Source organism: Gopherus evgoodei, chromosome 11, assembly GCF_007399415.2.
Source record: "Gopherus evgoodei ecotype Sinaloan lineage chromosome 11, rGopEvg1_v1.p, whole genome shotgun sequence".
Classification (NCBI taxonomy): domain Eukaryota; kingdom Metazoa; phylum Chordata; order Testudines; family Testudinidae; genus Gopherus; species Gopherus evgoodei.
The window spans coordinates 45,391,202-45,418,653 of NC_044332.1; the positions used below are offsets into that span (position 1 = coordinate 45,391,202).

The following is a 27,452-nucleotide window of genomic DNA, read 5'->3' on the forward strand; positions in this document are numbered from 1 at the left end:
TGCTTTCCCCCCCCTAGATAAGCTGAAGAGAGAGAGTTGCCATGAAATGTTACTCTTACTTTCATCTGTAGTGAGATTTCTATACCTCTTTTTTGTAAAGATTGAGCATCTATTGGACTTTGCAGATGGACAGTGAGTTTAACTCAACTCAAAATCCAGAGTTCCAAAAGTTCATTTAGATCTTTTGAAAAGGTTTCCAACTAACAGGCCTAGAAATTGAAGTGTGCTTGTCTACAGAATTGGTACAACAAATGCATGCTTCCTCCATATTGTCCCACGAGGATGCCTCAAACCTGGCCTTAGATGGCTAATCTCCAGGGGTAGAAAGGTATTGCACTCTCCACACACTGATTCCATGATCCAGCCTTTGGCTTGAGTGTGAGTACCGGTTCTAGTGGAGGTTTTCGTAATGTTAATATCTAAAAGGAATTAGATTGAGAACTTTAACTCAGTTTACATCAGCCACAGAATACTAACCTAGAGATAGCAGGTTATGAACTCTTTCATTTGTCTCTTCAGGCAGTCCCCAAAGGATAATACAGTTAAAAAATATACTGTTCATATTTGACACAGAACTTTAGCCCCCATATTTAGGTTAATGTTACATTTTTATAAAATATTAAGACTAATTTATAGAAATAAATTCATTTATTCTGCAATGGTGGCACCCTAAACTTTACATCATTTAGAAAGTGAAGAGACTAATTATTGTAATTCAAGCTGAGTACAATGCAAAAAGCTGATAGTCAACTTATGCTGTTAAAGCACTTTAAGGTTCCATTACAGTAATCTTCAATGTTACTAAATAGATAATGAACTGTTATTTAAAATGTGATTTTAAACATGACTGTGTCCCTTTTCAATTAAAGTTATTTTAACTAATCAACAAAAGATGCATACAATTTTTCTACCCACTTACTACAAAGAGACATTGTATCAGTAAACTCTAACTTAGCTACAACAAAAGCAGATTCTCAGTCCATTAGTACCTAATAATTGAAGTGAGTGTGACTGTTCATATGTGTACTATTGAGAACAGATTTAATTTTTTTCTAGATTAGGGCCTAATAGAAATCTTGAAGGAGAGAATAGGCTTTTTAAAACTTCTTGTTTTTAGGCAAGCTTTAACATAGAACTTGAATATATAGGAAATAAAACTTCAACAATGACTAGAGTCAGTGGAATGCCATATTTTGTTGATAGTCTTAGGCGGTCCTCTTATCTTTTAGATAATCTTCCACAGAGGAAGACAGGAGAAATGGGGAGGAGAGATTTCTGAAGTGGGGGTGGGGAAGAAGCATAGTGCTTCCATTGCCTGCAGGATTTTTAAAATCCTCCCTGATGGGCCCTCTAGAATTGGAAAATATTTTGTTTACCTTAGAAGTCTTCCAGTTTCAATGTTTTGGGATAGCTCATGATCAGCTAACATTATGGTCCGATATTGTTTTAAAGTTACACACTTTTTATTTTCTGTTGAAAAAATGTATTTATTAAATATGTCAAAACTAAGATTTAATAAAAAGGGTATTGGCATTTTTTGAATCAAGAATAATAATGTTTAATGTGTGTTACTTGAAAGTTTTTTCATTAGATAGTTGTGTATTCAAGTGCTCTGTTCAACTGTACAGTGTATTCCTTGCACATTGCAGTAGATGAAACCTATAAGTATGTTTGCTTTCTTTCTTTTTCTTCACACTATCTCCTTGCTTCAAGTTGTTGGGAAGTAAACCATTTATTTAAAGAGTCCCTTATAACTATCAATATTCTGATATTAACAGGTTAGTAAGTGTTAGCTGCAGTAATATTTGGTATCTGGTAATTCCATTCCCTAGTAACAAGGTTAACATATAAAAACGTTGATTGAAGAAATTGCATTTCTAAAGTTAAATCTTAAACATTTAAGAATTCTTGTTCTTGAGACACTTTTATTTACTTTTTGAGTTATTTTGCAAGCTATACGAGAACTGGAAGGGAAATGTTTAGCATGCCACTGGGGAGACTATCTTTATTTTTAACATAAAAATATTTCTTTAGAACTGCTTTTGATGTGGGGAGGGAACCCATAAAACATCTTGAGCTTTATATAGTGATTTTTTTTTTTTAATCTGGCAGGGTAGGGAAGGAGAAAAAAATGTGATTTCATGATGTGATCAGAGACACTAAGGGCACATCTACACTTGCCATTTAAAGTGTAAAAAGTCCCTTTTTTGCACAAAACCTGCTAGAACTTCTATACTTGCCAATGACTTCTTGCGGTGAAACTCAGTAGTTTCCACAAGAGGCATGCAGTTCTTACCGCTGATCCTTTTGCTGTGATGTGCAAGTGAAGACATGTTCTTCTTGTTTACACAGCTTTTAGCCTATGGAGGATAAGAGACCACTCTGGCCAGCAGCTCTGATGCTAGTTAACAGATATACACCCCTCCCACTGTAAAAACCCCTGGAACTTTGAAACTCCCCTTCGTGTTTTCTTGGCAAGTGCTCACTTATCTGGCCAGGTGACAATGGCTGCTCCCCCAGTCCCTTGCTTGGAGGAATGCTGAGCTACTGGACCTGATCAGTGTTTGGGAAGAGGAGGCTGTGCAGGGACCCAGGATGCCCCGCGATCACACCCCCCCTTCCCACAAGACCGATCCTCAAAATGAAGAGCGCTGCACTGTGGGATAGCTGCCCTTAGTGTGCTGCTCTCATCCGCGATGGAAGTGCTGCGGATGTGAACACGATCTGATGACTGTGGAAGTAAGCGTGTACACAAACCAGCGCTTTTCTTTTACTAGTTCCCTGTCACCGGTGAAACTGATAGCGCAAAAATTCTGCAAGTGTAGACATAGCCAGAGATTGTGGCTAAAAGCAACAGTTAGGCTCAGCACGAATCTTGACATTTTTACTTTGAGACTGATGCATTAGTATAAGAAGTATTTGAGTTTCTGCCATTGTGAAACAGCAGCACACTTAGTAGGGATGGTGAATGCCTAGGCTTTTCAGTAAAAGCTTATTTACAGCACACTATGGAGAAATCAATTCCCCATATCAGTTTCTATCCTTTCACTCTTCTTTGGAGTTTTTTTGGTTTATGTTTTTAGCCTTGTTTTCTTTTTGATTATATAGTTTTTATCTCATTCTTCATCTTTGACCTACTTTTTGGTTTTCTTTCACTGCCTTCGCCTGTTTACTTGTCACTTTTCCCATTTAGTCTTTCTTGCCTCATCCCTTTCTCAAGTCTTCTTTGAATAGTGTATGTAACGTTTTTCATTTGTCAGGGCTTGTCTATGCTACACAATTAAGTCGACTTTATCTAATTTGACCTTGAGCTTATGAATTAAGTCAATTGTGCGTGGCCACATCATGCTCGTTGTCTCGATGGAGTGCATACTCGCAGTGCCTACATCAATGCACAAAGCAATGCATCATGGGTATCCATCCAAAGTGCAACTTGCCACAAAGTGTTGTGGGATGTTTGTGCAATGCCTCATGGGACCAAAACGTTGCAGGGGAGAATGGGAACATTGTGTCGGCATCCCATGATGCACTGTGCTTCCTCCCTCATAGCAACGGCAAACAACCCAGTAGTTTTCGTGCCTTAAAACCGCTGTGTGTACGCCATAACCCCAGAAGCATGGAGCCTGCTCAGTTGTGCACTCTTGCTGTGAGCATCTCAAACACCTTATACCTTCTCCTGTAGTATTTCCAGAGCCGAAGTAGGGTCTACCACGCGGAACAGCAATGTCCTGCAAGCAGTACAGCTGCAAGTCATTGAAAAAAAACAATTCACAGTTGCTGCTGGCAGTCACAAAGCACGTGCACGCTGAGCGCCATTTTTGGTCCTGTGAAACAAGCACTGACTGGAAGGACTGCATCATTTTGCAGGTATGAGATGACGAGCAGTGGCTGCAGAGCTTTCAAATGCGGAAGGCCACCTTCCAGGAACTTTGTGCAGAGGTTCCACTGCCATGCAGTTCAGCAACACAAAAATGAGAGCTGCTCTGACAGTGGAGAGGCGATTTCTATTTGGAAGCTAGCAGTGCCAGAGAGTTACTGGTCAGTGGGCTATCAATTTGGCATAGGTAAATAACCGTGGGAGCTGCTGTGCTCCAAGTGTGCAGGACTATTAATTGACTTCTGTTATGAAGGGTAGTAAGTCTGGGAAGTGTGAAGGACATAGTGGATGGTTTTGCCGCAATGGGGTTCCCTAATTGTGGTAGGGCAATAGATGTCATGCGTATCCCCATCTTGGCACCAGACCACCTTTGCCGAAGAGTACATAAACTGAAAGGGATACTTTTTTTTTCAATGGTGGATCATGGGGGCGTTTCACCAAAATCAGCGTAGGATGGTCGAGAGAGGTTCATGAGGCATGTATCTTTAGGAACTTGAGTCTGTTGAAAAAGCTGCAATCCAGGACAGAAAAAAGTCAGGGACGTTCTTTCCAGACCACAAAATGAACATTGACGACATTGAGATGCCTATAGTTATCCTGGGGGACCCAGCCTATCCCTTGCTCCCATGGCTCATGAAGCCATATAGTTTCAATATTGTCATAAAAAGTAAAGCACTGCTGGAAGATGTAATGCTTTTTGTAGCACAACACATGTGTATACAGTTTCACGTGTACAGCAGCATATGGCTTTGTTGAGTTTAGCTGATGTCTTCCAGCATCACCTTCTTGTGATGGAAAAATAATATTTTAGGCAGCCAATTATCATAATTTCCCCTTCTCTACCAGCATGCTAGAAAGTGAATATTGTATAAGGGTAGTCAATCCGTTTGGGAGCTAATAGCCTTACTGTGTGTTAGTCTGTATGAACTGTGACTGAGTTTGTGCTATATTGAATATACAATAGAAAATGAAGTGCTTTACCTAAGAGTTAACTATATAACAGCATCTTCAAGCCGAGCTTCGGAAATATAATCATTCCATATTTTGATAAAACAAAGCAGATATCAATTATCAGGTTAAAACAAATAATCAGGTTTGTGTATTAAAAAGGAATGCAGCGTATGTGATGTATTCAGTAGTAAGAGGAGTGTTAAATACTTGTGATGCAAAAAGACATTTCATGAGCATTTTAACTTTTAATTCCAACATGTGATGTAATACACAGTAGCTTGTCAACATCTGTGTACTTGCCCTGCCAAGAAATGCCATGTGTTCCAAATTTCCCATTCCAGAAAATAAATATTCTCTGTGGAGGTAACAAATTCATATGATGTTTTACAAATGCTACTATTCTTCTTTGAGTGATTGCTCATATTGATTCTAGTTAGGTGTGGTGCACACCATTGTAAAATTTTTCCCCTAACAGCATCTGTCAGGTCGGCTGTGGAGCCCCCTGGAGTGGCACGTTTGTGGCATTCAATATATGACCCTGCTGGCCCGGTGCCTCCTCAGTTCCTTCTTACCGCCAATAACGGTCGTTGGAACTGTGGTGTCTTGATTTGTAAGCTCTCCACATTCCCTAGCTTCTGATTTGGACTGTATTTTGTAGTTGATTAGTTCTTAGTTGGTTTTTAGTTATAGTAGTTTTAGTTAGTTAGTTACTTAGCTGTTGGGCTGAGGGGTTTACCCTCCACCTCAACTGCGTTCTCGGGGGGGATTTTCATGCCTGAGTCCCAGGGGTTCAAGTCCTGTAACAAGCCCATGCCAACAGGCAACCCTCATGACACTTGTTTAAAGTGTCTTGGGGAAGCACATCAGTCAGAAAAGTGCAGGATACGTAAGGGCTTTCTCCCCCGAATCAAGAAGGAGCAGGACTTTAGATTGAAGCAGCTCGTATGGAGGCGGCACTTAGACCACAGCCCACATCGGCACCATAGGACCTGGCGCCGAGTTTGTCAGCGCACAGTGCCCCAGCAGTAGGGGTGGAGGTGGCACTGTGAATGACTCTGGTAAAGACCCACGACACCATCGCTCCCTGGCACTGAAGACAGCAGGACTGGCGTGGCACCGATCCCATTCACTGGTGCAAAAGCAATACTGGAAGCAAGGGAGGAGTGGTTTTCATACTTCAGAACCCACCCCATCAGAGCTGGCCAATGGTGTGTGTCCCATGGAGGAGCACCTGGAGCCGAAACTTTAGGCACCTGCAACATTGACTTTGGCCCTGCAAGGGAAACTGTTGAGTCCCGTGCACTTGGACTCCCCGGGTCTGGTGGTGGCGGAGGTAGAACTGCCTTCCACCTCAGACACCTTTGAGGCAGGGACCTCATTGCAATGACAGCATTGAGGTCCCCGGCCCTTTGTATTAAGCCTCTGATACCACCACAGGTCTCACCATCCCGGGGAAAGCCAGCGATATCCACTCTCTGACAGCCTGCAAAGGGGAGGCACTGATTGGAGTCCAGGTGCCAATCAACCTCGTGGTGCCAGTCGTACTCGCGGTGCAGGTCTGACTTGTGACACCAACCAGCAGGCAATCCTGAGCAGGTACAGGTTTAACTCCTGGAACTCAGTGCTGAAGTTTAGGGAGCTGATACCGGCAGAGTCCATGGAGGAGTTTGGGGCAATTGTCGACGAGGGCAAGGCAGTGGCACGGACCTCTTAACAGGCCTCACAGGACACTGCAGACTTGGCAGTGCGCATCTTGTCCTCGGGATAGTTATGCGGTGTAGTTCATTGTTGCGGGCCTCCGGGCTCCCTCCTGAGGTTCAGCAAACTGAAGAACCTACCCTTTGATGGGGTGGGCCTGTTTGCTGAACAGACTGACTCCAGACTTCATAGCCTCAAAGACTCCAGAGTGACAATGAAATCTTTGGGTATGCATATCCCGACAACCGAATGAAAGCCCTTTAAGCCCCAACCGCCACAACAGTGGTCGTATCCTCCTTGGCTGAGGCAGGATATTTACAGGCACAGGGGTAGGAATGGCAGGCATAAGCCTTCCTGTCATAGGATCATAGAATATCAGGGTTGGGAGGGACCTCAGGAGGTCATCTAGTCCACCCCCCTGCTCAAAGCAGGACCCAATCCCCAACTAAATTATCCCAGCCAGGGCTTTGTCAAGCCTGACCTTAAAAACTTCTGAGGAAGAAGATTCCACCATTTCCCTAGGTAACCCATTCCAGTGCTTCGCCACCCTCCTAGGGAAAGTTTTTTTTCCTAATATCCATCCTAAACCTCCCTCACTGCAACTTGAGACCATTACTACTTGTTCTGTCATCTGCTATCACTGAGAATAGTCTACATCCATCCTCTTTGGAACCCCCTTTCAGGTAGTTGAAAGCAGCTATCAAATCCCCTCCCCCCATTCTTCTCTTCTGCAGACTAATCTCACATCTGAACAAGGCCAGGGCCTGACTAAGCCTTCATTGAGCTCAAAGCAGACATTCTGAAGGTGTGCCCGAGGTCAGAGCACCTGTCTCATTGCAGGATCCTTCCCCGTGTTTTTTGAACCATCTATCCCACTTCTATCATGCGTGGTCCCAAATAACATTGGACTGCTGGATTCTTCACATGGTGGAAGTGGGATATTCTCTCTAATTCTGCTTCTACCCTCCTTCCCACCTCCTTTTCCCCATCCCTCTTTAGGGATCCCTCTCACAAGCAGCTCCTTATCCAGGAGGTGAAGGCTCTGCTTGCCATAGGAGCAGTGGAGGAGGTTCCTCAGAGCTAAGGGGCAAGGGATGCTGTTCCCAATATTTCCTAATCCCCAAAGCAAAGTGGGGTCTCAGACCCATTTTAGACCTGCAAGGACTGAAGAGGTTCATGGTAAAGTTGAAGTTCCACATGGTCTCCCTCAATGCAATTATGCCTTCTCTGGATCCAGGAGACTGGTTTGCTGCCCTTGACATGAAATGTGTACTTTCACATAGCGATTTACCCTGCACACAGATGCTTTTTAAGGTTCATGATCGACCAAAAACGTTATCAGTTCACAGTCCTTTGAACTGTCAGCAGCCCCACAAGTGTTCACCAAGTGCATGTCGGTGGTAGCTGCCTTGCTCCAAAGGAGACAGGTGCAGGTGGAATCGTGGGTCAGTCTGGTCGCATCCACATTCGAGACACTCAGTCTCCTCCTCAATGTGAACAAGTCAGCCTTGTCACCAACCCAGAGAATAGAGTTTATTGGTGCACTGTTGGACTCGGTCTAGGCAAGAGCAAGTCTGCTGGAGTCCTGATCCCAATGACCAGGATCATTCGATGCATAAGAGAGTACCCAGTTACTACAGTGAGGAATTGAGGAGTTGTCTCAGTCTCCTTGGTCACATGGTTGCCTGCACGTACATGGTATGGCATGCCAGGCTGAGGCTCAAGCCTCTACAGATGTCTTGCTTCGGCGTATTGTCCGAGGAGAGACAACCTGGGCTTAGTGGTCACGGTGTCACAGAAGGTACTAGAGTCACTCCAGTGGCGGCTCAGTGCTTGAATAGTTTGTGAGGGTGTCCCCTTCAGAAGCTCTCAACCTTCCTTATCTCTACGTTGGGGTGCACATCTGAGAGATCTCCAAACGCAGGGCCTCTGGTCACAGGATGAGCTCTCTCTCTATATCAATATCAAGGAGCTCAGAACTGTGCGACTCACATGCCAGACTTTTCAGTCTCAGCTGCAAGGCCAGTATGTGTAGCTATGATGGACAACACAACTGCAATGTTTTATATCAACAAGCAGGCTGGAAACCTGTCCTCAGCCCTCTGTCAGGAAGCTCTCACCCGCTAAGAATTCTGTATAGCCCACTCCATTCACCTGGAAGTATTGCATCTGCCAGGAGTCCAGAATGTACTGGCGGACCACCTCAGCAGGTCCTTCCGCAATCACAGGTGGTCCATCCAGCTGGATATTATTCACTCCTTTTTCCAGAGCTGGGGGTTTTCCCAGGTTGATCTGTTCATCACTCAGAGCAACAGGAAGTGCCCAGTGTTTTGCTCCTTCCAGAAAAGCAATCACAAGATGCATTCCTGCTACCCTGGGGAGGCATCTGCTCTATGCCTTTCCCCCAATCCCTCTCGTGCACAAGGTCCTGCTCAACATCTGCAGAAATGGGGTGGAAATAATTCCGTTGACACCAGCCTGGCCTCAACAACACTAGTACACCACTCTTCTGGATCTGTTGTTCGATGCCCTGGTTATGTTGCTGCTCCTCTCTGACCTTATCACTCAGAACCATGGTTGGCTTCATCACCCAGACCTTCAGTTCCTCCACCTCATGGCCGGGAAGCTTCATGGCTGAACCCAAACTCTGTGCTCAGAGCTGGTAAGGGAGGTCTTACTCGGCAGCAGAAAGCCCTCCACGAGGACTGCATATCGCAGATTGAAAGAGGTTCACTTGCTGATGTGACTAATGTCATATGCCCCCATTCCAGGCACCGTTACCTCTTATTCTGGAGTACCTTCTGCATCTGAAACAGCAGGGCCTGGCAGTGTTGTCCATAAAGGTAAACCTTGCGGCTATCTTGGCTTTCCACCGCAGAGTCTCTGTGCGCTCCATCTTCGTCAACCCCATGGTTGGATGGTTCCTCAAGGGTCTGGAACAGCTACATCCCAGATCAGACAGCCAGTTGCTGTGTGGGACCTTAACTTGGTCCCCTCCAGACTAATGGGGCCCCCATTTGAACCACTGCTAACTTGCTCCCTTCTCTACCTTTCATGGAAGGTAGCCTTCCTCATTGCCATTACGTCAGCAAGGAGAGTGTCGGAGTTAAAGGCCCTTACCTCTAACTCACCTTTTCCACATGGATAGGGTGCAACTCAGGCCTCACCCAGCCTTTCTTCCTAAAGTTTTGTCATATTTCCATACTAACCAAGACATTTTCCTGCTTGTTTTTTATCCTAAGCCTTATACCAGTAACCGTGAGCAGAGGCTGCACTCTCCGGATGTTCGGCAAGCACTAGCCGTCTATATCGAGTGCACTAAGCTGTTCAGGAAGTTGAACCAGTTGTTTGCAGTAGTGGCAGACTGGATGAAAGGACTCCTGGTCTCATTTCAAAGAATATCTTCCTATATCATGTCCTGCATCCGCAAGTGCTATGAGCTGGCCAAGACACCAGCGCCTGCACTTAGAGCACACTCCACAAGGGCACAAGCCTCATCAGTGGCGTTCCTGGCCCAGGTCCCAATACAAGAAATCTGCAGGGCAGCAACTTGGTCCTTGATGCATATGTTCACCGCTCATTATGCCGGCATGCCAGAGATGATGCAGCTTTTGGCAGAGCGGTGCTTCAGCAGCAATTCCATAACTCCAACCCCATCACCTAGGTAAGCCTTGGGACTGATATGAGCAATCACTTGAAAAAGAAAAAACAGTTACTCACCTTCTCGTAACTGTTGTTCCTCAGGATGTGTTGCTCATATCCATTTCAAACCTACGGACCTTCCCCTCTGTCAGAGTAACTGGCTAGAAGGAACTGAGGAGATGCCTGATCAGCAGGGTCAGATATTGAGTGCCATGAAGGCACCACTCCAGGGGGCTCCATAGTTGGGCCAATGGGCTGCTAAAGGAAAAACTTTCCAACGACTGTGCACATGGCACGCACACACTTAATTGGAATGGATATGAGCAGCACATCTCGAAGAACAACAGTTATGAGAAGGTGAGTAACAGTTTTTTGTGTGTCACTAACTTGAGAGCTATGTAGTTCTAATTTTGTATTTTTTTTTAAGATTTAAAGAAAATATCTATAAAAAAACTTTTTGCAGCCTCTCTACACCCTAGTAACGTTTCAGTTTAGAATTACAAAATATCACCTACCAGCATAATACAGTAGAAAATTAGTGTTCCAGGCCAGACAGAAGATACACTTGTGGCATACTCTTTTTTTTTTTTCTTTCTGTACCTTTTTAAAAAAAAATATGCAGACTCTTTGAATTTAGTTTATTAAAGCTTGGAGTAGGTTAAAGGTGGAAGAACTAACTTCTGCATTAACTGCAAATAGGGATCGTGTAATTACTTCTGCATTGTGTAATTGGCCTTTCTAAATATAAATGAAGTTTCATGTAGCTGAATATTTGAATATTTTCATGATTTATAAAAAGTATATTTTTGAATGAGTTGCTTGGACTAATTTTAGAATCACTTTTATATCTTTATGGCAGGCATTACCAGGTGACACTGTTATGTATAATCCTTCCTTTTTTTTTTATATCATGTAAGCAAATATTCACTGTTGGGGAGATATACTGCATTGGTGTCAGTTTTTGGGTTCTGTGTGGTTCTATGTAAAAGCAGTGGGAGATGGGCATGCAGTCAGAAAATTTGGTCTCTGATTAGTGTCAATTCTTGAGGCAGAGTTACTCCCTGGGACCAGGGTATTGGTATTAGGATGCGATTCCTGCAATAAGGGATTGCCTGCATTCTGTTTAATCACCTCTCTCCAAGAACTGGTGTACATGTGTAAATAAAATAAGTTAAACGTATATACCCAGACTCCACATCACAGGTTTCTCCTGGGGAAAGGAAGCCACGAAAGAAGTGGGAAACAACAAAAAGGGGCAGGATGGGATAGGGGAGAGGAAATGAATGAGACAAAAAGGGTTAAAAACAGAGAAAAGGACAAAAGAGTGAAGACAAAAGGGTGTGTGCGCTACCAAATGAAGTGAATAGGCAGCAGGTTTAAAACAAAAAGAAAAGGAAGTGTTTCTTCACACAATGCACAGTCAACCATGTTATGCTGACAGGAGAGAGAACTGTCGACATAATAAAACCAGCTCAATGAGTAGCGGTAGCTATGTCTGCGGGAGAGCGTCTCCTGCTGACATAACGCTGTGCATATGACCGCTTATGCAGGCAAAACTTATGTCGCTCGGGTGTGTTTTTTCACACCTCCGAGTGACAAAAGTTTTGCGACATAAGTGCTAGTGTAGCCCTGGCCTCAGTTCTATATGTTGCTATATGTTCTATAAACTGCCATTGCATGAATTGGCTTATGTTTTTATGATGTGGACAAATGTAAACTTTGGGTTAACTCATATTGTTAGTGACATCTGATCGCTTTGAGACCAGACCTCCAGCAATGAAGGGCAGTTGCGTTATCCTACTTGGTTAGAGAAGTAATATTAACCCATTAACGCTTGTTGATCAAATCTTGCCCTCCTCTTTAGTTTTTATGGGTTAAAAGACGACAAGGGCAGTTCTGACCCATTCAGTGCAAGGATCATCCTAGGCATCTTAAAGAAGTAAAAAGCCAAAAAAGGGAGAACTGATTTATTCTGCATTGTTAGAACCTGTTCAGTTTTTATAATGTACATATTTGCAATTTTTAGTGGTACCGCTTTTATTTTGTCACTAGTTTCTTCTTTTAAGCAATATAAAAACAGAATCTCCAATGTTTTAAAAAAAAATTGTGATTCACAAACTGTTTTTTGCAGTTTTCATTTAACCCCAAAATAACCCTGACATGCTGACTAAAGTTTTTTGAGTACCTGTTAGCTCGATGCATTTGAATTTGTCACAGAAGAGTTGTAAACCCAAACTAGCAACACTGATTTAAGCTCTGTAACCCTGTATGTAAGCAAATTTTTTTTTTTAAATTAAATATATGAATGGAGGAAGGTTCTGAATCTTCATCATGGTTGGTTGATTTGGAAAACCGTAAGTACTACTGATTTTGTTTTATAGGGCAGGGGTTCTCAACCTTTTTCTCTCTGAAGCCCCTCCTTGACATGCTGTAAAAACTCCAGGGCCCAGCCGGGGCCAGGAGGCCTTTGGGGCTGGGACCTTGGGCTTTGGTGTAGTTTGACTTTTATTGTGAGGGGTGGGGAGCAGAGGCCAGCCGGGCTCGAACCACCTCCACATGGAGGGGTCCAGAGAGGGAGTGCCACTTCCACCCAGTATGTAGGCAAGTGGGAGCTCAGGGTGAAGGGAGAGGAGTACTAGGGGCTGTGTGCGAGCAGGGGACAGCGCAGAGTACAGAGAGGAGGTAGCCTCAGGTTATAGGGAGAAGGGTATTAGGGGCTGTCTGCTGTGAGGACTCCCCTGTGGTCCCTATTCCTGGAGGGTTCTGCCAGCCATGGAGCTGGGTCTCCTAACCCAGCTGGCTCTTACGGGCTGCCTCTGTGTGAGCAAAGGAGACTGGGAGCTGAGGAGCAGCTTCAATGTGTGGCACCAGCAGGAGACAAGGGAACACTGCCACTCCCTGCTCCGTGGCACCAGACAGAGCAGTAGATCTCCCACACTGCCTGGCTCTGGCTTCCCGCCTTCAACCGGTCAGGGGACGGGGAGAGGAGTTTGGGGTGGTGGGGGGAGGAGGTGTGGAGCTGCTCCCAGGACTGCCATGCTCTTGCGCTGCAGTGGGGGGGGGGGCAATGCCCTCCATGTCCCCAACTTTGTCCAGGGGCTCAGGGCTTCTGCCCCACAGGAATTACCAGGGCTTAGGATTCCAGGCTTCAGCCCCGCAGGGAGCGCCGCAGATCAGGACTTCAGCTGCGGTGTCCCATGGCCCCCTTGAAAGGGCTTGCGAGCCCTGGTTGTGAACTGCTGTATAGGATGTGAACAGTTAAATTATTCCACTTGGACTTTTGAAGTTCAAAGCTCTTTAAGTACTTTCGGAAACAGACAGATTAGTCATGTGAAATCTTGTCACAATTTAGTAGTTACATAGTTTTGTTTTGCAATGCTGCTGTGGACCTTGATGTTTGTTCTCAAGTGTAAGTGCCTTTGAACTTCTGTTTTTGCAGGGAAGGTATGTGTTTCTATTCTCTGTATGCTAAAGCTTTGTTTTAATTTTGTGCATTGCAGGTCATTGCAGGTAATCAGAGTAATTGACATTTCTTTGAGCTTGTATTAAAAATTGCTTTCAATCGGGACATGCAGATACTTAAAAGCATGTTTCTATATTGACATTTATTTGTTTTTTGTAGTGAGTGTAACTTCATCTAACTGTTAAGGGAATGTTGAAGGATATAAAAGCAAAAAGATTATATAAGTTAATACATGCCTTGAAGTTCTGTACATGAACTTTTTCTTAAGCTGTACGTTTTGGGGGACATGTTTCAGGAATATATCCTTTTCCACTGAATATAAAGTTCATACTTTTCCAAATACTTCCCTTATGTTCAGCTCAATGTTTTAAAGTTCTAGGAATTTTTTTTAATAAGCTGTCAAGCTTCCTGAAGAGTTTCTGTAAATAAAGTATGACTGTGGCATCAAAGGAAGAAAAGTCTACTGCATGTGTCTGGAAATTTTTTTGAATGCCTTGACATATTTTGTCACTGAAGACTGATTTCTGGTTGTTCTTTCAAACTGAGATATTACTTCAAGAGTTTAAAGCATAATTTTGAGTAATGCCTTCTTGCAATTTAATAACTACCTTGTTGAGGATTGAGTTCAGAAACCTTTTCCCCTGAAATTTAAACACATTAATTCCAAAGGTGATTGATTTAAATAAAAGGGGTTTCTGTGTAAGGGGAAATTTATACTCTGTTACCAGTTTTTTTAAAATGCTGTCCTCAAAACCTAGGTTAGCACAAGTATGTGCTCTGTATACAGATGTGTGGTGGTGGTATTTTCTTGTACATTTTTCACTCCTGCTTGTTGTTCAAAGAAGTGCAAGTTGCACTATATTGCAACTTAAGCTGCACATAATATAAGTTTACATCCAGTGGGTAATTTATACCACAGTTTGTCACAGCTGAGTTTGGCACAGAAACTTCAGGCTGCATCAGTTAATAGTATCTTCTTTTTAAAGGAAAAAGTATAGCATGATCCTAGTCAGACACAGCAGATGAGAACTTTTTTTATTACACTGCATGTTTATTTCCATGTTTTGTTTCTATTTCTGTGGAGGATATATCACAGCTTTAACTGTAAGGGGAGGAGAAATGAGATAGTGGTGGTGTGATGACACAATATTGTTGCTGATAGGTCATGCGTGAAATTGTTGTTGTTTTTACTGATGCACCAATATAACTAGGCAAGATGCTGCATGTAGCTCACTTCGGCCCCTCCAGTTTCAAAGCCAAACAAGCAGACAACACAGACTATCAAAAATAACATTTGAATATAGCAAATTAATAATAATATATAGAAAACATTTTTTTTCCTTTGGGTTTTTGCAATTTCATTGCCATTTTTGAGAGTCTCTCATAAAGGTAATCACTGAATTCTTTCAAATCCTTAATATAGAAAGACAGATGTTTTGGGAAAAGTAAAACTTTCCCAAGCCCACGTGCACTGTAGATTTAATATGTGCATATCATCAACAAAACGTAGTTCCTGTGGCACTGTTGTATGACATGATGACTTCTCTGTTTCACTATCAGAATGTAATAAATCTTCTGGGGGATCTTACTTTTTCAACATGAGAAAAACACTGTTTTCTTTATTTTAAAAAAACAAAAAACAAAACCAAAAACATACATGTTGCATGATAGAAGGTGGTTTTGTTTTTGTGGGGTTTTTTATATTTACAGTGTGAAAAATCACCATGTAAAACTGAATACAGTTTGGTTTTATTGGATTCTTTGTGTGGGTTAGTCATACATTTCTCTTGTGCTTCACCACCATTAACAACATTTTAACAATCCTTTTGTGAGATATTCAGGCACCTGGCTTGCACAATATGAGAGTGAAAGTAATATAATATTGGTCATTTTCACTCTGATATTCCAGTTTGGCCATAGGGAAAGCATTGTGTTGAGCACAATTATTCACCAACTGAATATTTTTGACACTATGTTGTACTATAAAAATGTACTGCTGCTTGTATTTTTTGTTAAGGTTTCCTAATTCTTTTTTATTATTTCAGAAGAAAAGCTAAAACTAAAGCTCCTCTTCCTCCATCTGAAACAGAAGACTTTGAAGTTTCTTCATTTGATGATACAGAACCAATTAATTACACCATGGAACAGAAAGAGAATATAACTGATAAAGATATAGAATTATCGGTGGTCCTTCCAGGGGATGTGATCAAATCTACTATTGTTAATGGCAGGTATGGCATAGAATTTTTTTTTGAGAATGACACTCAGTTCCTACTGTCTGCAGTTATACTTTCTGGACAAACTTATACAGCCCTTAAATCCATACTCAGACTTGTACTGCTGAAGAAAATACATTGTTTAATGAGTGCTCTGATACTAATCACTTGTTAAAGGGGAAAAATTAAAGTATATAGTTCTATATTTCAATACTCTTTTTTTTTTCTTTCCCAAAGAGGTGTGTTGTCCCCTGCCCCTACTTTCAGATTAAAAACTTACTTATGGCAAGGAGTGTTAGGAACCAAATTAGCAAGAACGGAAGGTATGAAATCCATTTTATAAGTCGTTGTGTGTGTTGAGTAAGGAGGCATCCAAGGTAGAGGGACTGTAGCTGCCCATCTCCACAAAATCGATTCATTCTTCCTCCTAGTTAAATCAGTTATTCAAGAGTGAGTAACCTGTTACCTTATTCACATAGGAAGTGATACCTTCAAGATTTTCTCACCAATCTCATTACTACTTCTAGATTGCAATGAATCCTAGAAACTGTGTCCTAAATGATGATGGGTGCCAAAAAGATTCTGATCCTTTCAAACTCTCTAAATTTTAAAATAAATAGATGCTTTCTATATAAGCCTCTGTTATATTAATGTTTTAACTGAATGTCTTGAAGTCAAGCCAATCAGAGAATAGAACATACTGTGAATGCAAGCCAGTAAATTTAAGTGAGCCTTTCCTTTGTGTGTACTGAGCCCACTCTAATTCAGAAAGCTCTGAAAACTAGCTGTTGTGGTGGAGTCAGAAATCCTAGTATCCTAAAGCAAAGTGGAAAATGTATATTCCATCTCAATTCAACGTGGCAGACCTTACAAGAAAAGATGAATCTGTTGCTTGCATAATTTGCAGCAGGTTAAATGCCAGCTTGTTGCTTTCACAGTCTGGCAGATGAAATAAAGAACCCACATGTATATTTTGCTCTTCCTTGCTTTCCTCTGTGTTGTCCCTGTGTTTTTTTGCAATTTTTTTTCATTATGTAACCTAAACTAGTAAGCAGCTGTATCCCTCTCATTACTTAATAAGCAGTGTATCCTTAAATGTATGGCTTGCTCGCTCATGTTTGCAGACTTTCACCTTCAATAGAATGGGCAAGCCTTTCACTTAACAGAGTGAGTGATATTTGTCCTTTATTCACTCGGATCTGTAATTGACAAAGTCTTGTAGTTCTTTTCTAGGCCCCAGATGATCTTAAAGAGAACTTTGAGGTTGGTGTTTCTGGAAAAAGGATACATCTTAAGAAATCGTGTACTGAGGTTATGAGAATGCCAAGATACTTTGATAAAGGAATTTTGCTTATTCTTGCACCTAACTAAACCATGACTTGTATAATTTGTCAGTGTTCAGGAAGGTGCCCCCGTAAGTTTATCAGATAAAATGTGGGCATTCATGTGTCATTTAAAAACATAAAGTATACTGATTCTTTTAGCAGTTTTGTTATCCCATGAATTAGTGTTTTTCGTGGTGATTTTGCTGCTTACTATGTGTAGTGGTGGGAGTGTGTGTGTCTTTTTTAAACTGTTCTTGAAAGTGAGCAGCTGTTAGTGTTGGCTAGACCCATTTGTAGTGCAGGGAGATACTGTGCAGGTTTCACCATTCTGCTCTGCAAATACTCTTCCAACAACTGTGTTTTTTCTAGTCTTGGGCCTGTCTTGAGCAGAAATTACTAATCATGTGTCCAGTTGTATGCTGGCATTGTTAGTTTGTGGATAAATAGTAAGATCTTCCTGGTTCTAAATATATTATGAACAAATAACTTCTTGGTTTTTGTCTTATTCATTCCTCTGTTTAGACCCAAGAACAGATTTAAAATTCCTGAGCTGAAATCTAGTGTAGTATAGACATTTAAACCGGGCACAGGAAAGAAAGTAGGGAAGTTATATTTTCTTACAACAAACTGCATTTCTTCACTTTGCCCAAGTGTCAGAATGCCATAGAATGAAGCCTCTGTGCAGTTTTCTGTGTTCTGCTGCACAGCCCACTTTGCTGAATTTGCAGTTAAGTTGAGCTTAGTGAGTTACAAATTGTTCCAGAAGAGCTGTGCTGAATCTGTGTTATTTACATCCTTGGTGGATTTTTTTAAAATCGGTTTGTGTACTTCCAGTCATTTGGGATATTCTTCCTAGTAATTTGTTGCTTTACTCTGTATAGTTAGTGAATAACAAGCTTTGCCTGCTTTGCTGCCCTAGTTTTAAAAAATTATTGTATTTATAATCATTAACAAATTCTGTTTTTACCTTAAGAGTATGTTCGTTGTGTTTTGGGAGGGGGGAAGGGAGGAGTAAAGTGCAAGAAGATGTAGGCATAAGCAATTAGTCATAGGGAAATGAAATAGATTTTTCCCAATCTGGAAGAATTTTGATGACTACTAACACAGTGCTGCCAACTTTCATGATGTTTATCGTGAACCTCGTGGTATTTGTTGTTCTAAAAGCCCAAACTCCAGGAGTTAGGTGATTGTCTGAGAAGCTTCGCTGTTGTTTAAATACATTTCTAGCTTTCATGGTTTGGGAGAAAAGCTTGGAAATGTTACCCAAATGTACCTTAAAGATTCAAAATCCAGAAGATAAAGGATCCCCAAATATATTCTTTTGAAAAATCACATGACTTTAAACCAGTTTAGTGATTTTTGTTGTTTGTTTTTCAGGGCCTGACTTACGATTTTTGAATGTTTGGGCTGGCATTACTGCTAACCTTTTAACTACTAACATTGGTTCCTTCAGAAGAAAAGTTCATTAGGTAACTTAAGGACTTGTGGCTCATTAGTTGTTAAACGTAGGCTGTGTGAGTACTTCATTTGAATTCTGTAAACCTTTTTACAAGAAACCTGGCTGCAAACTATTTCTGCAGTTCTCTGTATAAGAGCAGTCATAGTTACACAGAGCAAAAGTTACCTAACATTAACCACTGTAGTTCCAGTACTATTAATTGAAATGGAAACAAATAGTTTGTTCCCTTCTAACCTTCCAGTAATACTGTATGATCTTGGCCTTTATGTTGGCTAGAGAATTCTTGTTAATCTTCCCAGTCAGGGCTAAAAATGAGATTAGAAAGTGAACAGTGAGTAGTTCTCTGTGTGTGTATATCTATTTAACTTATGTTGTGATGAGAGGTTCCCAAATATTTATTGCTCACTCCTCAGAGGATTCAGCATGTTGTAAACATACATTACATCTTTTTCCATTGCTTTAAAAGACATCTGGAGGCAGAAATAATTACATTTCATTACAAAATAAAAACCTGTTCAGAGAAACAGGTAAACTGGAGGCTGATGGAAAGATACTTTAAGTGTGCAAATACCATTTGTGACTACAAAAACATAATTTGGGAAATTTTACGTGACTTAACAACATAGAGGATGTGCAAAGAGCAACCCAGAATAAACAGGAATGGCAAAGCCTTGTTTGTGTCCTATGTGGTATCTGATGGCACAAGAAGGTTTCAGATTTGGAATAATTCACCGAATAACTATAAATATGTTTTACTTTTTTTAACTAACTAATACCGCTAGTCAGATTAACATATCAACTACCATTTTCTTGTGGCTGTATCAGTTTTATGATGTCTTATGGAAGGTTGATTATAAAAATATTTAGATCAAACAAAATTTAGCAGAAAATGCTACTTTAAAAATTACTCCGAAGTGTCATTTGGGTTACTTTTTAACAATTATTTACTTATGGACTCTGCCTTTTGACCTTCTGTGTCAGCTACGTCTGTAACTTGGCATGTAGACACAATTTACTTTGAGTCAGTCACGACGCTGGGAATTATTTAACTACCAACTATGTGTTACAACAACAAGGGGCCTCATTGAAGCATTTTTATCTTTACTTTCTGGGATGGCATCAACTTCCAAAAAAGGAAAAAAAAAAACAAAAAAAAAGGAGCAGTTGAAAACAAACTTTATGGACTGGTGCTTATCGAATCATAGACATGTGATGTGAAATCTTAATTCCAGGGAACGAATTAAAACAAGAAGCCAAAAGAGTAATTCAGTGGTATAGAAACATTTAAATAATTTTATGTGAAGAAACAAATGCAATCAAAAAAGATGGGGAGGCCGGGGGGAGAGTGTGTGTGTGTGTGTGTTCAGATTGCTGGATACTCTCCATTATAAAACCCTGTGTTCAGCTGCTTATAACTTTGCCAGACTAACCATTGAAGCTGAGTTTTTCCATGCTGTGTCTCTGTCTCAGTCTGAAGCTTTGGAAAGTTTCAGCAAAAAGGTTCAGCAATTTTGGAGAATGAGGTTAAGGAAAAATAAATTTTTAGCCAGTGTTGAAAAGTTCTTACAACAATTTCCCGAGAAGCTGTTGTGCTTCTAGGCTTTGGAGCAGGGACTTGATATTTGGCAGTGTGGTTGCCCTAGGGTCAGAGACATGCCTTTTTGGCTCTCCTCATTAAAACCTACCCAAATTTAGCCAGATTACATACCTGTGAAAATCACTGTTTGCACATGCTTGGTAGAGGTTTGTTAGAGGCTGACAGCTAATTTTTCCAAACATTCTTTCTACACTGAGCATGCTCCATCTTCACAGAGTTTCATATGAATCACACTAACCATGGTCAGCCCTCATAGAGCTCACTGAGCATGCTCCAATCCAGGACTGAGCAAGCATTTTTTTTGTGTGCAACTACTGTGTCTGTTGTTCTGGCTGTGCTATAGTACCAGACACTAGAAATGAGGCCAGGAGACTTTCTCATATACCTGTGCTGTCATGCTCCCCTTACTGGTTCTCAGGCATGTAAAGGGTAGAAGGAAGAACAGCTTAAATTGGCTGCAAAGAGGTTAGGATAAGAGTGGAGGATTCAGGAATAGTCTTGGGTGCATCTACTAACTTGAGAGTGCTTGATTTTACAACCTTAATGTTCTTCTAATGTGTGTTTTTAATAGAGTAACACATTTATTTAAGCTTCGGTTAGAAAAGGAGAAAACAGATGTGGCTGAAAAGTTATGGCACTGAAATTCCTAATATTATAATGAAGCTCTCTTCAATAAAAGGTTTTACGTGACTCAGATATATCTAATTTTATATCATTAAAGTTCACAGAGCTAATTTCTTCCTTTTGCGTTAGGACATTTGGGATGATAGTATATAGCAGTGGGGAAATCAGATGCCTAAAGTTTCTTGTGCAAGACCTCTCTTACTAAATTCATTTCAGCTTTCTTTGTAATATTTTTTCCATAGTTTCCCATTAGTGAGCCAGTATTCCCATTAGTGTTAGCAATGAAGAAAATATTGAGAGATGATGTCACTTATACTACAGAATGTGGCTGGCTTCTTTTCGTTTCAGACACCGTACAGTAATGGGCCATTGCCCAATCCTGGTTCATATGTTTGCTTTCAAAATCCACTTTTAAAGGTTAAGATTTTGATAATGGTGTCATAAATCTATGAAACATTTGTTTCAAGCCACAGTAGCAGCCTAGGAAGACCTGCAGATAAGAGCAAGGAGGACCTTCCTGCACTGAACATTAGCCTCTTCTCTACATTAATATTTTGGAAGTTTTGTGAAATACTTCTTCACGCTCCTTTTCCCTACTCCAAATGAAGCCCACTGTTGTTCACTGGGATCATCCCGGTATGGACTGAGTTGGGGTTTAGGATTTTGGAGAGGGTCAGAGAAATGGATTTTTTGGAGGCCTAAAATATAGTTCACTTTATATGTAAAGGAGGAGATCTTTGTCTCTGCTCTTGTCTCCCATCTGCAACACCAGGGCCAGGGATGTCCACCTGATAGTGCTGGAGTCTGTGTTTAGTTGCCAACCTTTTAAATAAAATTAATAGATAGTTCTGTCGATAAACTGGGAGCCATTAAGCTGATGGAGTCACTGTGTCTTGTCTTGTTCTGCCATAGGGAGATGAGAATGCAATGGTCAGTCTCAGCAGCCCATCCTCTTTCCTTCTGTCCACTGAGATTCATAGATTCCAAGACCAGAAGGGACCATTGTGATCATGTAGTCTGACCCCCTGTATAACACAGGCCAGAGAATTTCCTCAAAATCATATCAAGAGGGTATCTTTTAGAAAAGCATCCAATTTTGATTTAAAAATTCAGTGATGCAGAACCCCCCAAGACTCATGGTAAATTGTTTCTAAGGTTAATAACTCTGTGTTAAACATTTACACCTTATTTTCCGTCTGAATTTGTCTAGCTTCAATTTCCATATACAGGAATTGTTATACCTTTCTCTGCTAGATTGAAAAGCCCAATGATAAATAGTTTCCATGTATATACTTAACAGACTCTAATCAAGTTACCCCTTAACCTTCTCTTTGTTCAGTTTAAATAGTTGGAAGTCTTTGAGTCTGTCACTAGAAGGCTTGTTCTCTAATCCTTTAATCATTCTTATGGCTCTTTTCTGAATCTGCTCCAATTTATAAACTTCCTTCTTGAATTTTGGGCACCAGAGTTGGACACAGTATTACATCAGCAGTTATACCAATGCCAGATACAGAGGTAAATTAACCTCTCTGCTCCTACTTGAGATTCTCCTGTTGGTGCATCCTAGGATTGCATTGGCTCTCTTGGCCACAGTGTGACGATGGGAGCTTGTGTTCAGCTGCTTATTCACCACAACCACCAAATCTTTCTCACAGTCACTGCTTCCCAGGATAAAGTCCCCCATCCTGAAAGTAAGGTCTTAATTCTTTGTTTTTTGGATGTACACATTTACATTTAGCCTCATTAAAACACACATTTGTTTTCCCAGTACACCAAGTGATTCAGATTGCTCTGAATCAGTGAACTGTCCTCTTCATTATTTGCCACTCCCCCAGTTTTTATGTCCTCCGTGATCACTTGGGTGGGAGGGACGACTTCTTCAAGGGTGGGAGCACAGGGAAGAGGTCAGCAATTTCTTTCTTCCTTCCTGCCAATGGGAGAGAAAATGATGATGTATGAAGGGGAAAGGGTGAGATCAGTGCTCAGGGCTGGTTTCCTTGAGCGGAAATGTAATTGATCTTGTGAAGAGCTTACAGATGAGTTTCTCACTGCACTCCTCAGGCGGGCATGTACCGACGGGATGACAGCACAGAAATTGTTTCTTCCATCCTCCCACACAAACACAGTACAAGATTGTGGGTTACTTGATGCTTTTGAATGAGATTTTTTTTTCAGGCAAGTGCTGCCTCCTGCTGCTTAAGCAGGTAATGAGACTTTCCTCTAGAAGATGAAGAGGGAAGAATAAACATAAAAATAGAGCAGAATTTAGCCTATAATATCTTAGTACTCAGTGGTGGCAGATGGACTGTAAAGCATCCCTCTGCTAACCTGATCCTGAATGTATAAGTATGTTCTTTTGAATAATTCTAACATTTGAAAATGTGCTTGTTTTGTTGTGTGTCCAGGGCTATGATTCCAGCTTTGAAGCCTGAATGAAGCTTGCTCAGGAAATAAATAGCGCTAGAAGCGGCAAGAACTAGTTTAAATGCAGGAATCGTAACCTGGGTTAATTTTAAAAGTTAAAAATTAAATCACAGCATTAAAAAAAACAACAAACCTCTCCTCCTATTGCTTACATTCAGTCTCTGCTAAGCAAAGACAAGTCTTTCTGTGTCTTATGTCTGTGAAGATAACTTTGAGTTACCTATTCTCCTTCAAAATAATTTTATTCACAGAATTGTGCCTAGGACAAAATTCTAGACAACACTGCCTCAGTCTGCTCAGTTTCATGATTGCTTTGGGACTGTGTATGGATTTTGAACATCCTATATTTGCTTTGATATGCTCCTAGAAATTTAAGTTATGTTCCAATGCTAATGAATTAATCCCTTCACCACAAGGCTGTGTGTATAGGAAGTTGGTGCTGAGGAAATGGACCACAGCTTTTCCACTTCCTGCAATAATATATCATATTACTATGTTTAAAAAAAAAACATAGTAAAGAACATTATGGTTGTAGTCAACTCAGAAGTTAGGAAATGCCAGAATTAAGTTTGTCTGTGCAACATTACTTCGGCCTCCTTGTGTGTCTGGATTATCGTCATCAACGATCTACAACCTATCCTGGAAAACGATCCCTCCCTCTCAGACCACAGAAACACTAACTCGGGAACCAATCCCTGTGACAGACCCTGTTGCTTACTCTGTTCCCATATCTACTCCAGCGACACCATCAGAGGACCCAGCCACATGAGCCATACCATCAGGGGCCATACCATCAGCCATACCATTCACCTGAGCACCTACTAATGTGATATATGCCATCATGCGCCAGCGTGGCCCTTTGCCATGTACATTGGCCAAACCGGACAGTCTCTACTGTCTGTCTAAAAGAATAAATGGACATAAATCAGATATCAGGAATGGTAACATACAAAAGTCAGTAGGATAGCACCTCAATCTCCCTGGACATTCTATAACAGATTTAAAAGTAGCCATACTTCAACAACAACAGCAACAACAACAAAACTTCAATAACAGACTTCAAAGAGAAATTGGAGAGCTATAATTCATTTGCATATTTAACACCATTAATTTGCGCTTGAATAGGGACTGAGAGTGGATGGCTCATTGCAAAAGCAATTTTCCCTCTCTTGGTATTGACACCTCCTCAGTTATTGGGAGTGGACCACATCCACGCTGATTGAATTGGCCTTGTCAATACTGGTTCTCCATTTGTAAGGTAACTCCCTTCTCTTCATGTGTCAGTATATTTATGCCTTCATCTGTAATTTTCACTCCATGCATCTGAAGAAATGGGTTTTTTACCCAGGAAAGCATATGCCCAAATAAATCTGTTAGTCTTTAAGGTGCCACTGGACTCTTCATTGTTTTTGTGGATACTGACTAACACGGCTACCCCTCTGATACTGGATTATGATTAAAATCTCTTTGGGAAGTTTTCTTAGCTCCAGGATGTCTCTGAAACTCTACAGCCTGGTAGTTATGGCCCTGGCCTGGGATATGGAAAGCCTGTCTGAAAATCCCAGGTGAGTGCTCTAACCACTGGGCTACAGAGCCAGGCTATTGGGTATTTGGTGTCTGTGGATGAGAGATGGTGGTTTCTCTTCCTCTGATGTTTTTTCAGGCAACCTTAATTCTGGCATTTACTAACTTCTGAATGTTTGACTCTGCAACCTTTAATATTCTTTTAGCATAGTTTTTATTGGGTAACTTTTATATATAGTATGTATGTAGTACATGGAAGCTCTCTGATGCAACTTTGTTGCTTTCTTTTTATGAAGTCTTCTCTGCTCCTATTTGGGAATATATTGGGGGGTGGGGGAGAAGAGCACAGTTTGGCTTATATAGTCATCTTATTTGTACAGTATATCTAATCATAATTCAATGAATGAGTTAAAGTTTCTAGTTCAAAGTTCTTGGGGAAAAATTAATGTTTGTGTTCTTTACACCATTGGATATTTGTACAGAAACAGCCATTTCAGGAAGGAATAAGTAAAGTAAAGAGTTAGTTGAAATAGTTTCATTGTGTGCCAAGATCAGGCTGGTTTTAGGGAAAATCCAAAATAAGAGTAGCTGCAAATAGACTTTGAAAGTGTTCTTTATTAGATTCACAGTATTTTATATGGCCATAGCAAGTAATTTGTTACTGAGGTTCAAATATCTAATTATCCTGCTCCCACAGGTCGGGAACTTTACTGTTAAGAGTGGGTATGCTTTGGCACCTGTGTCCTTCTCCAGCTGTCTTTTTCCAAGTGTGTATTTTCTGGGTGCTATAGCGTACATTAAATATATGTGCCAGAATTTTCAAAAGGACTAGTCATTTTGGTTGCCTGACTTGAGACATCTTAAAAGATGCTTTTTCAGAGGGCAGGAGCTCAGCATTTCTGGAAATTGGACCACTTTTCAATATGTCAAGTTGGACATCAGAATCATGAGTCATTTTGGAAAAAATAGACCATAAAATATACCAGCTGTCCAATTACCACCACTGCCAAATCCCATGTTGTATTGCAAGTCAGGAGGCAAAAACACCTCTCACCCTCAGAAATACACTATTTTGCACCACCTCTGTGCAGATGGCCTCTTGCAGGAGCACAGTAGCTCTGTAAGTATATATGCATTTTAAAGGTGCCTTTTCTTTAAGTAACATCTACAACATCTAAGAATTCCGTTACAAAGTGGATGTGTTGACCGTAATTATTTAGTCATAGGATAGCAGAGATGATTTTTGCTAATGTTCAGAAATGCACTTTGTTTTGTGGCCTATATAATGGTTGTATACCTCTCTTTCCCCCTTTCCCTCCCCCCCCCCCTTTTTTTAATTTAACAGCAAACCCATGATGGACTTGCTGATTTTTCTCTGTGCACAGTATCATTTAAATCCATCAAGCTATACCATAGACCTGATATCAGCAGAGAAGAGACAGATTAAATTCAAACCCAACACACCAATTGGAATGCTTGAAGTAGACAAGGTGATTTTAAAGCCAAAACATATGGATAAGAAAAAGCCCACTCCTATAATGCCAGAGGTAAGAATTATACCAGTGGTGGTGTTATCTGAAGAGAGAGAGATTAAGATTGTTTTTATCTAAATGTTCTAATTGTGATTCATGTTAAAGGCAATTTCTCAATAGAATATATTTTCAAGGTATGGCCTGATGGCATCGCAATATACCATCACTTGGAGATTAGAACTTTAGTCTGTAACCAGGGGGTTTAGATGATTTTGGAATTTTACAATGACGTAAATCTAATTGTTCTTTTGGGAATGTAAATATTATGCAACAATCTGAAGTATAATATAAAGTTACAAATCTTCATGAAGAGTTTATCCTTTTGGTAAGTTCTCTAAAGATGATCTGTGGGCAGCAGAAACGTACATACGTATAGCATCCCTTTCATAAACTGAAAATCAATTGCTCATAAGTCATTATCTGGAATGCCATAACTTACACACTCTTCTGATTACAAGTTACTTATTTCATTTTCATTTAATATGTGCTCTGCATGTTATTGCTCCATCTTTAGAGAATTCTTTAGCTCAGATGTATAAATGAGGGATATTCCTCATGCTCTGGGGAATTGAAGCTTTGCAGAGCACAGAAAATAAACATTTTGTATTTTTATGAGGTGCTCAAATTACGGAATTAATTTTTTCCTCATTCCATTTCCTACTTTCTAACTTATGCTAAGTGAATTGTAACTTTAAGTGTACACAATGGAGATTACATTGGCATAGCTACATCACTGTAGTTATGCTAACATAACTGTATAGTGCAGAGGCAGGTTATGCCAACAGAAAAGGGTTTTCCATTGGTGTAGGAACACATCGACAGAAATATTCTTCCATCAGCACAACTGCATCTTAGGTCAGGATAGCAGCTGACGTAATTTTTATGTATCAGAGGGGTAGCCGGGTTAGTCTGGATCTGTTGACGTAATTTTTAAGAGTAGACCAAGCCTGAGTCAAAACTGATACTCTATCAATCAGGCGTTTTCGTTTTTTTTTTCTTGCTGATAGAGTAAATGCCATCACACTTTTCTTACAAAGTTCTCTTTGTAACATTGATAGTACTGTAACAATGGTGAAACAGCCCTTATTGGGTGTGGGTGAGTGAGAGAGAGTTTCTGTGG

The 27,452-nt window shown here is 40.8% G+C and overlaps 1 protein-coding gene across 7 annotated transcripts in view; it reads left to right on the forward strand.

The window, feature by feature from the left end:
* The window catches only part of COBLL1 (cordon-bleu WH2 repeat protein like 1), a 145,146-nt gene that overhangs the window by 76,881 nt on the left and 40,813 nt on the right, over positions 1–27,452 (forward strand). For 6 of the 7 annotated variants that reach the window (XM_030580688.1, XM_030580687.1, XM_030580684.1 and 3 more), the window contains exons 2-3: positions 15,677–15,862; positions 26,146–26,347. In XM_030580688.1, coding sequence (XP_030436548.1) covers positions 15,771–15,862; positions 26,146–26,347 — 294 coding nt within the window. In that variant the 5' untranslated portion in view covers positions 15,677–15,770. Of the gene's footprint in view, positions 1–13,577; positions 13,613–15,676; positions 15,863–26,145; positions 26,348–27,452 lie in introns of those variants that run through there. The other variant, XM_030580690.1, reaches the window with a different exon arrangement.